Raw genomic sequence first — 14,753 nt, forward strand, 5'->3', positions numbered from 1 at the left:
AGGAAAATAAGAATTCCTAACAGGATCTCTTGTCCCCCTTTGAAATGTGAAGATCTTGTGTCAAGGTCAGACATCTGGAGACAATGAGGGCACTTAGATGGATCTGTGGTTGAAATCAGTGGCACTTAAACATGTGGCAATGTCAAAACAAAGACAGGCAAAGTTTGGGTGGAAAACTTTCTCTCCTTTCTCTGTAAGTCTTGAAGGTACACTAAATGGGTTCGAGGGAAAACAAAGCATTTCTAACTTGGGTGACATGCTTGAGGGTATCTGCCCATCAGTACTGACACTGAACATCAATGTGGCTGTCCTGCAGGAAGTCCTGTGGTTTGACTGGGGCTGGGGCTGGGGCTAGGGCTGGGGCTGGGACTGGGGTTCTGTGGGGAATTTAAGGAGGCTATTTTTTTTCACAATACGGACTCATTGCTCTTGCTTTATGCTTGGTCACAGCTGTCTGTGTGACTTGACTGTGGAAAGGCAGATCCTCCCTCCTGCCAACTCACCACCCATTTTCCACAAGGAAAAAAGATGACCCTTTAGCCCTTGTGACCTAGCAGGAAAACAGGAGAGAGAATGGCTAACACCCCAATGCCATTTGCCAGTTACTAGTAACAGTCAGAGAAGGGGAAAGGCTCACACTGGGGGTGGGGGTGCAGGAGATGCCAGCATGGGAACTTAGGAGCAAGTGGGGTATGGAGACAGGAAGGGGCACATACTAGAATATCAGAGTTGAGTGGCAGAAGTACATGGAAAGCCCTAGAAACAGTTCTGCCCCCTCTGCCAGCTGTCAAGAAAGGGGAGGAGAAATCCTCTGGGATGGGGAGGAGGGTGGGAGCCGTTAGGAAGTTATTTAAGAGCCAACTTTCTGGTCACTTTGCCTAAGTCCTTTTGAGGAAGTACCCAGAGGCACACGGGGAGACTACCAGAGCACCCTCTCAGGAGCACAAGCAGGTAAGAAACCCCCAGAGCAGCTCTAAGCAACCCTGCTCCAAGTTGTGGCTGTCCTCTGAACCTACATTCTGTATCTCTATAGTGTTGGAGAGGGTTCAAAGGCAGCCCCTCTCTCCAGTTCCAGCCCCTTCACCTCTTCAAGGGGAACCTTCTTTGAACTCTGCCATACTATCCTGGGAGCACAGCTGGGCTGCTAGAGACGACTCTTAAATGGGGATAGGAGTAAGGTTGCTCCTCCGAGGCAGGTCCCCTTTTCTAAGGGAAGCCAGCTGTGGAGCTGAGACTAGGTTAGAGGAGGGGGTAAGGCCACCTGGGAATGCCTGCCTTCCATCTCAACACAGGGCCTGAACTCAAGTTCCTCTCTCTTCTCTAAATCCACCAAGAGGGAGAGTTCCCCCTCCTGCACTCACCCAGTGGCCTACACTTCCTTTCTTGACCAGCACCTGGAATGTTTCTCTGCTTTACTTTCTCTCTACCAGAAGGCTGTCTGACTGCCCAGCAGTGCTCTCCACATTTTGCTGCTGGCCTCTAATGACTAGTCAGGATGTCACTGCTATTTGACACCAAGGGGGTTGAGTTTTCTTGTCTTCTCTGTCACCAAACCTTTAAACTCTCCCCACATCCTAGCTAGCCAGAGATTATCTGTAAATCCTCAAAGGCTTCTATAGATACCCATTGTTGTCTCGTTTTTCCAAGAGCCCCTTTCTCCTCCAAAGACCAAATACCTTACCAAATGGTTCTGAGCTCAGTTTTGCCTCCAGTGCTTCTTTCAATTCTAGAACAGTCTAATCAAGTTGATCCCATAATAGCAGTGCTTCATCTTGCAAGGGTGTGCCTGGGTTTTGCAAACAGTCAGGTTGCCAGGAGTCACTGCTTGGTGAACCAGGTGAAGAGACAAAGTCCCCCTTCATTTTGGTCAGTTGGTCAACAAGTCCTTATTGGACCCTGAAGGTGAGGTGCATAGTATTTAGACTGGCTGGTCGCCTGCACAAACTCCAAGGGAAGAGGAAGCAGGCCAGACCAAGTTAGAGCACAGCCTACTTATAATTTCAATTGGACATAACCAAGGCCTCTCTTCCACATACCCTAGTGTATTCATGTATAACTCTTGTCAGGCTCACCCCGTTAGGGTGATTGTCACTGTGTCTAATTACCCCACTATACTGTAAGCTCTCAGGGAAGAAATGCTGTTTTCATGTGTGGTCAACCTACCTAAGTACTAAGATCATATCCCACCTCATAAGAAGATCTCAGTAAATTAAATGGCTGGTGTGACAGCTTTAAGGGACCATCCTAATCTATACATGTTTTCATGAGTCTAATCCTCACATTGACAGCTTTGGTGAGTCTCCCTGAGATGAGTGGCTTCATATACCTACAAACATAGGCTTTGCATTGTTGAGGAAAGGAAAATTATGCTGTCTGAAAGCTTTTAAGATGGTTTCTTCTTCAAGCAAACACTCTCTTGCTTTCTATACTTATTGAGAAATGGGGACTCTTCCCTGAGATTCTGAGGGGACACACTCCATCACTAGGCTGATACTTACTGCCACCTCCCAGTTATTATTTGTGTGTGGCTTACAGTGCATTGCCTGGGAGCTGCATTCCACACTTGCATCTCTGCCTCTATTTTAGAATCATGGCCATAAGGATTTCACTTCTGTCCTATGAACTCTCTTCTCCTTCCCCAAGGATCCAGTAAAGCTGAAAATGTCGGATACTCCAGCAACTACCTTTGGGGGACGGCGAGCAATCCCACCCAACAACTCTAATGCAGCAGAAGTGGACCTCCCGACTGAGGATCTGCAGGGCCTGGTGCCCAGGGGTGTCAGCCTGAAAGGTAGAGGAGCACACCACTGTGTTTAGTAGAGCTGGGCCCCCTTTCCCATGAGGAATCTGTCTGAGGACCCTCCTCCATAAAGATTTACAAAAATATGTTCCTTCACAGTCTATGGTGTCCACCCTCAGTCTTTGTTGCCCACCCAAGAAAGGTTCCAAAACCCAAGCTTTAGAAATACCAGAGAACCTGGAAGACGGGCCTAGTTTGGCCATTTACTGATCTTGTCACATAGAGAAAGCAGTTCCTCTTTCTACTTCTCAGCCATTCCTTTTACACAACGTGGTGCTGGACTCACCAAGGGCCTCTTCCACCCCTGATACTCTTTACTTTACAGAATATTTTCTTGCTAGAAGATTCCACTTCTATAATGTTGTCACTGTGTCTAATTACCTGGCTTGCAACTCCTTCCTTCTCCGTCCTCCATCCATGGCTCTGAATCTCAGAGCTGGTGAGAGGTGCCGGATTCTAACAGTAATGGAGATGGAAGCTCTCACTGTGTCTCCTGAGCAGATGGGGGAGGGGGAGGGGGGGAACGGGTGTGGCAAGCTGCTTCCTCTGTCTTCTCCTGAGGGATCCACTCTGGGTGCAGTGGCCACCAGATGACCTTCTTTTGACCCTGTCAGTTAAGACAGGGTCCAGGTGCCAACACTGGCTTGGTGATACACAAGCCATTCCCTTGGGGAATGAGCAGGGACATTTAGACTCTTGTCCCTGAATAGCATCTAGTTGGCAGTACATTGTGGAATATCATTTATGCACCAAAACCCAGTTTTGCTCCTGTGGGCTCTCGGTGCTGTATTTCAAGGGGGATAAACATCTACTTGCTGAGGTAGGTACAGACAATCACGGTCACTCGGTGGCTTTTAGTGCCCAAGCACTAACTCTTCCAACTAAGTGCTACATTCTAAACTCTGACATTAAAGCCACAGAACTGGGGTATCCATGCAGCTGGCCTCCGGTTTCCTTTGTTACAGGTTAGGAAATAGGCCTAAAGCATTGAGTTGATATTATTTACTTTTTTGCTGCCAAGACTAGAAGGGTTTTTTTTTCCTCCATCTTTATTAAATTGGGTATTTCTTATTTACATTTCAATTGTTATTACATTTCCCAGTTTCCAGGCAAACATCCCCCTAGCCCCTCCTCCTCCCCTTTTGTATGGGTGTTCCCCTCTCCATCCTCCTCCCATTACCGCCCTCCCCACAACAATCCCATTCATTCTTGGCAGGACCAAGGGCTTCCCTTCCACTGGTACCCTTACTGGGCTATTCATTGCTACCTATGCAGTTGGAGCCCAGGGTCAGTCCATGTATAGTCTTTAGGTAGTGGCTTAGTCCCTGGAAGCTCTGGTTGATTGGCATTGTTAATGCAAATAAAATTGGAAAGCCCGAAAACATCAAACTATCCCATGGGTCACCTTAGGGTATTCGGTTTTCTTGTAAAATTCCCCTCTGGTTGAGAAGGTGTTACACTCTGGGAGAGAGTGCATTGGCTCAGAAAGAAGGCAGCCATAGGAAAAGAAAGAGAAGGGAGTCAGGCACCCCCACCAGGATTCATGAGGAGACACATGAACCTCTGTGTATGTGGTAAAAATTACTGCTCTTGGAGGCAGCAAACCAGCTTCCCATCTCAGAAAATGTCATCTAAGTCCTGAAGCCTTAATCTTCCCATCAACAACATAGAGGCAGTACCTACTTTGCAGGGTGTTCCTAAGAACTGAATAAATATTACCTGTGACAGACAGCATGTGACCCATGCCACATGACCAGTGATGGCTCCTTAGCTGGAATATGCAGAGGACCCTTCTCCACCAGGACATCACTGATGGAGCACCTAAAGAAATTAGAAATCTGAGCCAAATGTTGCCAATAACACATAAAAATTCACCAGAGCACTTGAGGAGGTTGGTTGATTTTTTCCCCCCTTATACCCGAGATAACAGGTTTTCTGTAAATCTTCCTTCAGAAGTAGAGATGGGGGAATAATTCACCTATTTTGAAAAGACAGTGCTTATTTATTTTGCAGTCATATGTCCACAGCCCACATGACATGAGAGTTGTGCCCAAGCAGCCCTCACATAGGAACATGACGGGCCAGTGACTGTGGCGTAATCTGAATGGATGAAAACAGTCAGTCACAAATTGAATGACTCACCACACCAAATCACTATAACTCATTAATAACGTAGTTCACATTAATAAGGTAGTTCACTGTGTTTGCTCAGTGCTGTAAGGATTCAACCTCTCAAGAATCATAGCTGGGGAGTCCCAAGAGAGCTGGACAGGAAAAAAAACAAAACACAGAAAAAAAAAAAGTCAGCAGACATACTGTCTGAACCAAGCAATTATTCTGCAGACCTCGAATTTCTGTTTATTTGTCTAAAAAGCACAGACTGGGTTTGGCACTAAACATATCAAGCCTCCTCACCCCACCCCCTGAGATCACCTTTATAAAGGGACTAATGAATGCCAGCCAGGGAAGCAGGAAGTGGCATTGGCTTATGTATTCTTTTTGCATTTCCCCCAGTGGCCACTAGTGGACCCAGGAACAGGTTCATCTCCACTTAGGATGGCTCTGACTCCAGGATCCCAGAGCCTTAAGCCCAGTTCTCCAAGTCTACTGTCCTCAATGGTAGCTTTTTCATTTTGAAAACTCCCCGTGTAAAACAAACTGAACAGATCAGAGAGGCAAGGAGAGGAAAACAAACAAACGAACAAAAACAAAACAAAACAAAACAAAACAAAACAAAACAAAACAAAACCACACATCAGCCCTTTCGTTTTAATTAGGCCCATCACCATTACTGGGAAGCATTCATGAATTTCCAGAATATATCCACATGTCCGGGACATGGCCGGTGTGTATACTAGCCTTTTACCACAATTGCTTAAGAATTCTTTTATTTGAATGAAGCATGCCACCTTCCCAACCACTTGAAAAACTGAAGCAGAGAATCACTTCTGGGCTAGCCTGGGCAACATAGCAAGGACCCTTCTCAGAACATTATTTTAGTAAGGTTAAAAATAAAACACATCAAACTACATACACTCAGAAAACATCTCCAAAGGCATACTATAGTAGTTAAGAAAATCAGAAATATCTGACATTAGAAGGGGACCTCAGAGGTAGGACCAAGTTGTAAATACACCTGAGGTCATCATAGACTTTTAGAGATCCTTAGTGTCCCCCTGTGTGTCCCATAATTGGAAAATTATCGAGTATCTACTCACGTTATTTAAATTGATGTGTGTGTGTGTTTGTGTGTGTGTGTGCGTGCGTGCGTGTGCATGCATGTACAATGGAGGCTGGAGGTTAATGTTGGCTATTGGCTATCTTCCTTGATTACTCCATCATACGTATTGAGGCTCAGCCTCTCACTTAAACCTAGTTCATCAGTTTGGCTACTCTAGCAAGCCAGCTTGCTCTAGGGATGCCTTGCTTCCCCTTCTGAACTAAGGACTAGAATTCAAACTCTGGTCCTCATTCTTATGTGGCAAGTGCTTTTACCAGAGGAGCCATCTTCCCAGCCCCATAGTGACATTCATTGCTAAATGAAGGGTTTTACATATTCAGTTGATATTTCTGAAAAATCTCCCCAGAGCCTTCCAGGTCTCAAGTTGTGTGTGGCTAGGTATGTAATGCCGCACAATACCACTTCATCCCCCTGGGCTGAGGGACTCTGTTACAGAGTGGCCATGAGTAGCAGTAATTAGAATATTTGCAGGGCAGGATGACTGTGTTGGAGTCAAACAAGGAAGCAGGACTGGCCTGATAACCATTCAAATGGATGCAGACCCAGGAGCTTTTAGGATAATGGAGTCTAGGTGGTTTGCTTAGAATTTCTTCCCTCCTACCACTCTTTGTCAGAATTAAACAAATCTCTTAACCAGTTAGCAATCAACTTCTTGGTGCCAAGGAGACACTCTGAATTTAGGGTTATTGAAAGAGGGAGAGAAGCATTCAATACATGACAGAGAAATCAAGTTATGTGAAGTTCACCACTCACCCAGTTCAAAAAACTGTATTTATTGTCAGTTACATGTTGAGACTATATTTGGGGATAGAAAGAGAAAGTCAATCTCCTACTTCAAGTGGCTTTCATTTAAAAGCAAACAAAACCCCAAAACAAAGCAAACAAAAACTTAGTGAGGATCACTGCAATTCAGTCTAATAAATACTGTAATTGAAATTTAGTCTAACTACAGTAAAATGATGGAGAGACAGGTTTTGGGGTAGAGTAGAGAAGATGAAGGCTTCCAGATAACAAAGACATCTCAGCTGCTACTTGCAAGATGAAAAAGAATGTTCCAGATAATGCCCTGCTGAGCATGACAGTAAAGACTTTTAATCTTAGCCCTTGGGAGATGGCAGTAGAAAAATAAGCAATTCAACATTGTCCTCTGCTACACGATGAATTCAAGGCTAGTCTGGGGTAATAGGAGACTCTCTCAATAAAATAAAAATAATGAATAAAAAAGCAAGGGCCAAGCTAAGTGTTGTAGTGCAAGCTTGCAATCTCTGTACATGGCGGTCTGGGATCATGATTTTCTGACCTGTCTATACTACGTAGAGATGATGTAGACCACGTGTCAAATGAAGAAGAAGCAGTGGGCTAGAGAGATGATGTCCTGGGTAAGAGAGAGCTCTTTGGATAATTTTGGGTACCAGAGCGTAGTGCTCATGCAGTTAATTAGGCATCCTCCACACTCCTATAACTCCAGATCTTAAGGTGAGAGGGGACAGGTTGATTGCTGAATTTGTTTCCAACCTGAGAAAACTTGAACCTCGGATTCAGGGAGAGACCCTGCCTTCAAATACATGCACAGGAATACCTACCATCACCCCCTCCCACGCGCCACACCCCCACACCACCTGGCAGGGAAAAGAATAAGTACATCTTTTTTAAAAGATGAAGGAAGACAGGACGAAGAGTACATGGAAGATCGTTTGTCAAAAGTGGTGGGAGTTGGCTGAAGGACAGAGAAAAGATAAGCCTTACAAACTTGTCAGACGTCACAGTACAATACACATCGAAGACCCTACTTCCCTTCCATTCCACAGAACACAGGAGACATGCTGTGGACTCTCAATAGCAGATTTATGTTTTACAAGAGTGATTCTCATAATGAGGAGAAAATTGAGAGAAGATGTTTCAGGCTAGAAGAGAGGTAGATCAGAAGGCCCTGGAGAAGGTGTGAGTCTCATTGCTTTTGTTCTAAGATTTCTGCAGCGTTTAAGGCCATAGGACATTTTAGTAGCAACGGCTTAAATAATACTTGTTGAAGAAAATGTCTTTAATTGTTCGAATTATACTTTCTCCTCCCGAGTCCCCAAAAGATGTGTGAGGAAAGCCTTCCTGTGACTCTTTCCACCATAAGCAGACCTACTTCTTCATGCATGGTGTTAATGCCTATAGCTTAATAATAATGTTACCAAAGATTGCAGGGAGGTCTCAGCTCACCAGGGAATTCCTAGAATATGAACCTAAACATTTAACTTATTTCAAGATTCCATCTGTGACAGGTATAATCATTCTCAGAAGAATATTTTTGCAACCCAGGGAAAAGATAATTCACTTTTTCTCATATTAGAGAGAGAGAGAGAGAGAGAGTAGGAGGACAGGAAAGCAGCTGACTCTTGAGCAGAAACACTCTTTCTGTAACAGCCCATTTTCTGATGTGTTTGGAATTAGACTAAATTGTGTTAGGTAGACTTTTTGAAAGCTGTCACTTTGAAAGGGCAAGCTGCCAAGTTCCTAGCCATAATATAACTTTAAAAAGAAAATGAAAGAAAGAAAGAAGTGGCTTCCCAGCGAGTTGTTCCATTTTGCTAAGGTGCTGGGCTTGGACAGGGAGATGTGAATTCCTTTGCTGCTTGTGGTGAATGAGGCCTGAACACTAAGAAGGCTCTTTCTATCAAGTTATGTCTTGTTAGGCCGATAAGCAAAGTGCAATCCGTCCTCGCAGCTTCACAGATGCTTTTTGAGTACCAAACACTTGGGGGAGGGGCATAAAAAGGCAAAGGGGAACTAAAGTGCCTTGTGTTATTTGTGCTATCTTTTTCCTAGGTCCACGTTTCTTGGTAGCCAAATGTGTTCTTGTTATAAGGATTCTGTATCTGTTTGGCTTTGCATGTGGTTATCCATGATCAACCAGAGAAATGTTATTCATTTGGTGACACTGGAGAACTCACCTCCTTCCCCAGTACTGACTCTCAGGGCTGTGATTTAGATGTAGTTTGTCCTCAAAGGTTTATGTGCTAAAACTTGGTCTCCGTGTGGTAAACTGAGAGACAAGGCCTACTGGAAGGTTCTCATGCCACTGTGTGGGGGTGGGAGTGGGGATTGCCCTTAGAAGAGATTAAAGCCCTCCTTATGTGACCCTGAGCTAGTTCTCAGGAAGGTGGGTTTTTATAAAAGGTAGAGACTGGCCATAAATCACTCTCTGTGGGCCGGGACCTGAGATCTCTTCCTCTTTTGTCTAGCTTCTGCTTTTAGGATGCTATGTTGCACACACCATGAGGTATTGTTCTGGTCCCTCAGAGCCAGAATATGCAGTTAAAACTGTTAGCATCCAAACACCTCATCGCTCTTCTCTCTCTCCTCTCCTCTTTCCTCCTCTCTTCTCCTCCCCTCCCCTCCATCTCCTCCCTGCTTCTCTCCTCCCTCACTTCCCCTCCCCTATCTTCTCCTCCCCCTCCTTTCTCTCCTCCCCTCTCCTCTCCTCCCCTCCCTCTCCTTCCCCCTCCTCCCCTCTCCTCTCCTCCCATCCCCTCCTCCTCCCTCACTTCCCCTCCCCATCTTCTCCTCTCCCTCCTTTCTCTCCTCCCCTTCCTTCCCCTCTCCTCTCCTCCCCTCCCTCTCCTTCCCTCTCCTCCACTTCTCCTTTCCTCTCCTCTCCTCTCCTCTCCTCCCATCCCCTCCTCCTTCCTCTCCTCTCCTCTCCTCTCCTCTCCTCTCCTCTCCTCTCCTCTCCTCCCATCCCCTCCTCCTTCCTCTCCTCTCCTCTCCTCTCCTCTCCTCTCCTCTCCTCCCCTTTTCTCTTTACCCCTTCCTTCTTCCCTTTCTCCTTCTCATGTGTCTTTTTTCTTCATTAAAAACCCAGCCTCAGACATTTCTTATAGTAATGAGAAACAGATTAAAACACCCAGGGATTCCACTGACCCATTAGAAGGTTACTGTAAAGAGACATGAACACGGCTGTCACTTTCTATTTTAAGAATAAGTCACCTGGTTTTATCTTTCCATACATCTTACACATTTGACTGCCATTTTGAACATGATTGCTTTAAACCTTTTACCTATCAGAGTGGCTTGTAATTTTCCATGCCTCAGCCAAGTTGCACTTTTATATCTTTTTTTCCCCCAAGTCTCATTTTTTAAATGAAACCTTTTTCTTCACTTAGATAATTTGAGGAAGGAATTTGAAAAGATCAGATTTTATTTAACTTTGCCCTGGTTTCTCCTCACTTAGAATGCAGCATTTTCCTATGAGTGTTCCACTTCCTTTCCAAAGGCACTGATTTATTAGGGTGATATTGTAATAAAATAAATAAATAAATAAAAGTAGCTGAAAAACATGATTTTTTTAAAATCCAGGCTTAAAATTAAATATTCTCAAAAACAGTGCAATTATATATATATATATATATATATATATGAAAAATGTTAATATCTAAAAAGAAGTTTTGCCATGTCCACTTCAAGGCAAAGACCACTGCCCACTAAGAGCTTTGTCATGCACAGTACCAGTGCTCCTGCAGATAATCTGGACTATCTTTGGTAAGGCCAGATTCTTCCAGACCCCCAAGCTCTTCGTCTTCCAGTACCCACCGCTATCACTCAGGACTAGCACTGCACTCTATAAGGTTCAGGTGACCTTACTCAGACTCCCTAGATGTTCACCAAGTTCTTCAGGCTGAGGTGTTGGGTAGAAAGCTGGATGACTGGTCCTTTCTAGGACTGACATAATAATCTGGATGAATCTCGTGTTTAGCTTCATTTTTTTCTGAGTAGATAAAGCTGATTGAAATATCAAGGCATTAGAACTAATGAACATTCTTTCAGGCAGTCGATCATAGGGGAGGAAGGGTAATAATTATGAGGGAAGAGTAGGGAGTCCATTAGGACCTATCCATTCATTCCCTACATGGAGACTAATCTCAGCACGGATCTATTTTCCCCCATACTTGAGATTTTTCTTTAGTTTTTTAGTTCTAACACACAATGTAGACACTTTGAGCTCAGGGCAATCTGAGTCTGTGTTCCATCTTTGTTCTGGAAGTGGCAGGTGATTGGATCTAGCAGAAACTGATACAGAGACATGATTCTCAAGTGTTTTCAAAGGTCAGAAAGCTGGGGTTAGGAAGGTTAAGAGGACCAGAGCAGGTGTTCTGCAGGCTCTGGTCAATCAAGATGGATGCAGGAGGGAGGTCTAGAGGGAACGGCGACCCTCAGCACCAATCTTAACTTAGAATGGGCAACAGCTTTCTAATTGGCCCTCTGGATGGACACCATCCCAACACCACTCTATTTTGTTCCCATAAGAGGTTTAACCTGTATGTAAGGACTTAATCATCATGGCCGTTCCCATTTGGGCTTCTCATTGGATCCTCAGTACAAAGTCTAAACCCATGGACATGGTCACCAAGACCTGAAGGAGCTTGGGCCTTGAGATTTCCTTATGTTCCTCAACTCTCCAGCCACCCTATTGTCTCCAGGCTTCTTATGTGATCATCCACACTCTTGCTTGAGCCACCATCCCCTCTACACACTTGTTACCAGTTGTCCTGGTCAGCATCAACTATCAACTTGACACAGCCTAGAATCACCTTAAAAGGGTGTCTGATCTTTATCAGATCGATCTTCATGTATATCTATAAGGAAGGCCTTGTTTGTCTTAACTGAGGGAGTGAGACCCAGCCCATTGCAGGAGTGCCATTTCCTTGGCAAGAGGTCCTTGAGTGTATAAGAAAGCTAGCTACACATGTGAGCAAACTCCATGTTCCATGCTTTAAGTTCCTACCCTGACTTCCTTCAGTGATGGACTGTGACCTAGAAGTGGAAGCCAAATAAACCCTTTTCTCCCCTAGGTTGCTTTTGCTCAAAGTGTTTTATCACAACAACAGAAATGAAGGTGGGACCCCATCTCTCTTCTGGGAAGAAGTTCTCCCACACCTTACCCCAGAACCCCAAATTTCTCTTATTATTTATGCCCCTTTTGGTATTTACTTAGCTTTCATTTATGAGGAAACGCTCATGAATACTTGTATTACTGCCTTGTGTGACAGCACAAAATAATGTACTATAGAAATCTGGCTCTAGTGAATAATAAACATACTGAATGCAACTTCAGGTCCTAAGTGATTTTGAGAATATAGAACAATGAGCCAACTCTACCAGTGAATGTATTGTGAAGTCATGCAAGGCCTTAAAAATGGAGCCACAAAGAAGAAAAAGCAGTTACATAAGTAAATATAGCCAAATAGCTACACAGGTGAGAGATCCATGGGAGGCTCCGTGGAACTACAATCCCCTATTGATAGAAATGATATCAGAATGTGTTTTAAGGGTTTTGATTCAGCAGATGCTTAATGTAAATCTATAGTAAGCTACCAGTGCCCAATGAGGCCTGACCTGAAGAAACCAAAATATTTTTTTTTATTTTTACAAGATGTAGTGATCTCATTGTAGTTTATTGGAAAAACTACAGCCAGGATAATGCATAATAGTTGAGGGAAGACTCTTCCTGAGAGAAACTGACAAAATTAAATCTATTATAAAACAGGATTTATAATATTTTAGGAATGAGTCCTTAAAGAAGAGGTTAGAAAGTTGAGATGCTTTTACTCAGGGGATGTCTCAGGGTGATCTCTAAACTTCAGAGTAACAGAGGGACAAAGACTAGTTCTGGATCTGTGTAGAAGTCCAAATCTATACTCATGGTCAGAATCCAAGGATCATCCTCAGTTTGGACAGGGGCTCTGAAGAAGGGGTTTTCAAGAGCGGCAAAAGGAACACTTGAAGTCAAATTAGGGGTACAAACTGAAAGAGTGTGTTCTGCTCAAGACAACTTTGGAGATCTCCAGACAGCTCATCCAGATAGCTCATCCAGGTAGCTCAGCTCTCACAGACCAAAGTCCAGTCTTTTATTTACATTCAGTCATTTACTCCAAGTTCTCTTTTGATATCCCACAAATCAGCATTCCACGACCCCAGCCCCTTGATTCTTAGAAAAAGACAGCAAGCACATCATTTTCTTTTAACATTGCAAATGAATTTAGAGATCTGCCTGCCTTTGTAAAACTGGACAATAAGTTTAGCTGGGTCATATCCCATTCTGAAATTACCATTCTCACCACACTTGGGCCTGGACCTAAACTGGCTCTGTCTGAACTTGAACTCCAGAATCTGTCTGCATTTGTAAGCACAAACAATAAACTTATCTGGGTGGGATTATACCACTCCTGAAATTTCTTTATCTCCTTCCTTAATATCTTTCTGATAATCTGGCTCATAATACAGCTTCCTTTGTTCTTTTAGGTCTGTGAAGCTTCTTATACAATTCATATTGCACCCTTATATTTTGCATAGTTGAGCAACTATATATTTTTGAACTCATGTTTTCAGAGTTTCTTCCCACAGCCTTAAGGGCTGTCCTGAAGGTCATTTACCATTTTTGCTAAGGATATAGATACACCCTTGCCTCCCAAATTTGTGCTGTCTCTGATTATCATGGGGTCATTAACCTTGGCAGAAAGGATATTTGCCAATAACCTTGGCAGGGAGAATATTTCCATGAAGTAATTTTGTCTATGTCTATATCTATCTATATATCTCTATCTCTATCTCTATCTATCTATCTATCTATCTATCTATCTATCTATCTGTCTGTCTGTCTGTCTGTCTGTCTGTCTGTCTGTCTTCTATCTCTATCTCTATCTCTATATCTATATATATCACAAGCCTCATGCCTAGCAAACATCAACCTCATGGAGGCCCACACCCTGTTGGGTCTGTTCCAGGAATGGGAACTATGTTACACCATTCCTTCCATGACCATGCAGGACTTAGCAGTCAGAAAATCCACAGGGAAGCAAATGTCAGGCCATCTTGAGAATGGTAGAGTTGTAGAAGAATTGACTGTATGTCTTGGGAGCTAAAGGGTGCTCTGTTCCCTCTGTGACCAGACTCCATATGGCTCAGCCATATCTAGAAGGTCTACCAAATGGTCCAGAAGGTACCTTTGCCTCTGAGATTCAGTGAATTTGTGATATTGAAGGCTTTCTTTCCACTGCTTTAAATGAACAGAGAACTGATGAAACTATTCTGAGAATTTTGTTTTTTAGATGATGATTAAAAATCACTATGCTAAGAAAAAGGAGCAGAAGAGTTGATTCATAAAGTCATTTTTGAGAGGGTTTTCCATCTTGGTGTGTGTGTGTGTGTGTGTGTGTGTGTGTGTGTGTGTGTGTGTGTTTTCATATATAAGAGAAACCGAGACACAGAGAGATTTGTGTGTGTGTTTATGTGTGTGTGCTCATGTATGTGCATATACTCTAATGCATGGGCAGGTTAGAGGTCAACATCAAGCATCCTCTTGAACTACTGTTTTTGGAGACAGGGTCTCTCACTGAACCTGGAGCTAGACTGACTAGCCAGCAACCCCAGGGACCTGCCTATTTCCACAGCTGTCAATTCCCAGCTCTTCCTTAAGTTGTTTTAACATTGGAATTTTGGCTTTAATAAAGCTATAGGAATTAGAAAAAAAGGAAGCATGGAAAAGAGGCTCTAAAATTACACATCTGCAGCTTCCGGTTTAAAGGAAAAGTGTTCTTCAGAGGCTCCTGTATAGTGATAAGTCTTTGAGATTAGACAATAGTATAACCATGTCTTGCACTTTGCCTATCTAACAGCAGAGTCAGAGGAACCCATGAAGTACTCCACCATGATGGACAGGTTCCATCC

General features: G+C 43.7%; 1 protein-coding gene across 1 annotated transcript in view; it reads left to right on the forward strand.

The window, feature by feature from the left end:
• Window positions 1-897: 897 nt before the first annotated feature.
• The window catches only part of F13a1 (coagulation factor XIII A1 chain), a 176,694-nt gene continuing 162,838 nt past the window's right edge, over window positions 898-14,753 (forward strand). Inside the window, 2 exon segments of the mRNA NM_021698.2 lie at window positions 898-951; window positions 2,644-2,791. Of these exon segments, the coding sequence (NP_067730.2) occupies window positions 2,662-2,791 (130 nt within the window). The 5' untranslated portion in view covers window positions 898-951; window positions 2,644-2,661.

The sequence above is a fragment of the Rattus norvegicus genome, chromosome 17 (genome assembly GCF_021556685.1).
Source record: "Rattus norvegicus strain SHRSP/BbbUtx chromosome 17, alternate assembly SHRSP_T2T, whole genome shotgun sequence".
Taxonomy (NCBI): Eukaryota; Metazoa; Chordata; class Mammalia; order Rodentia; family Muridae; genus Rattus; species Rattus norvegicus.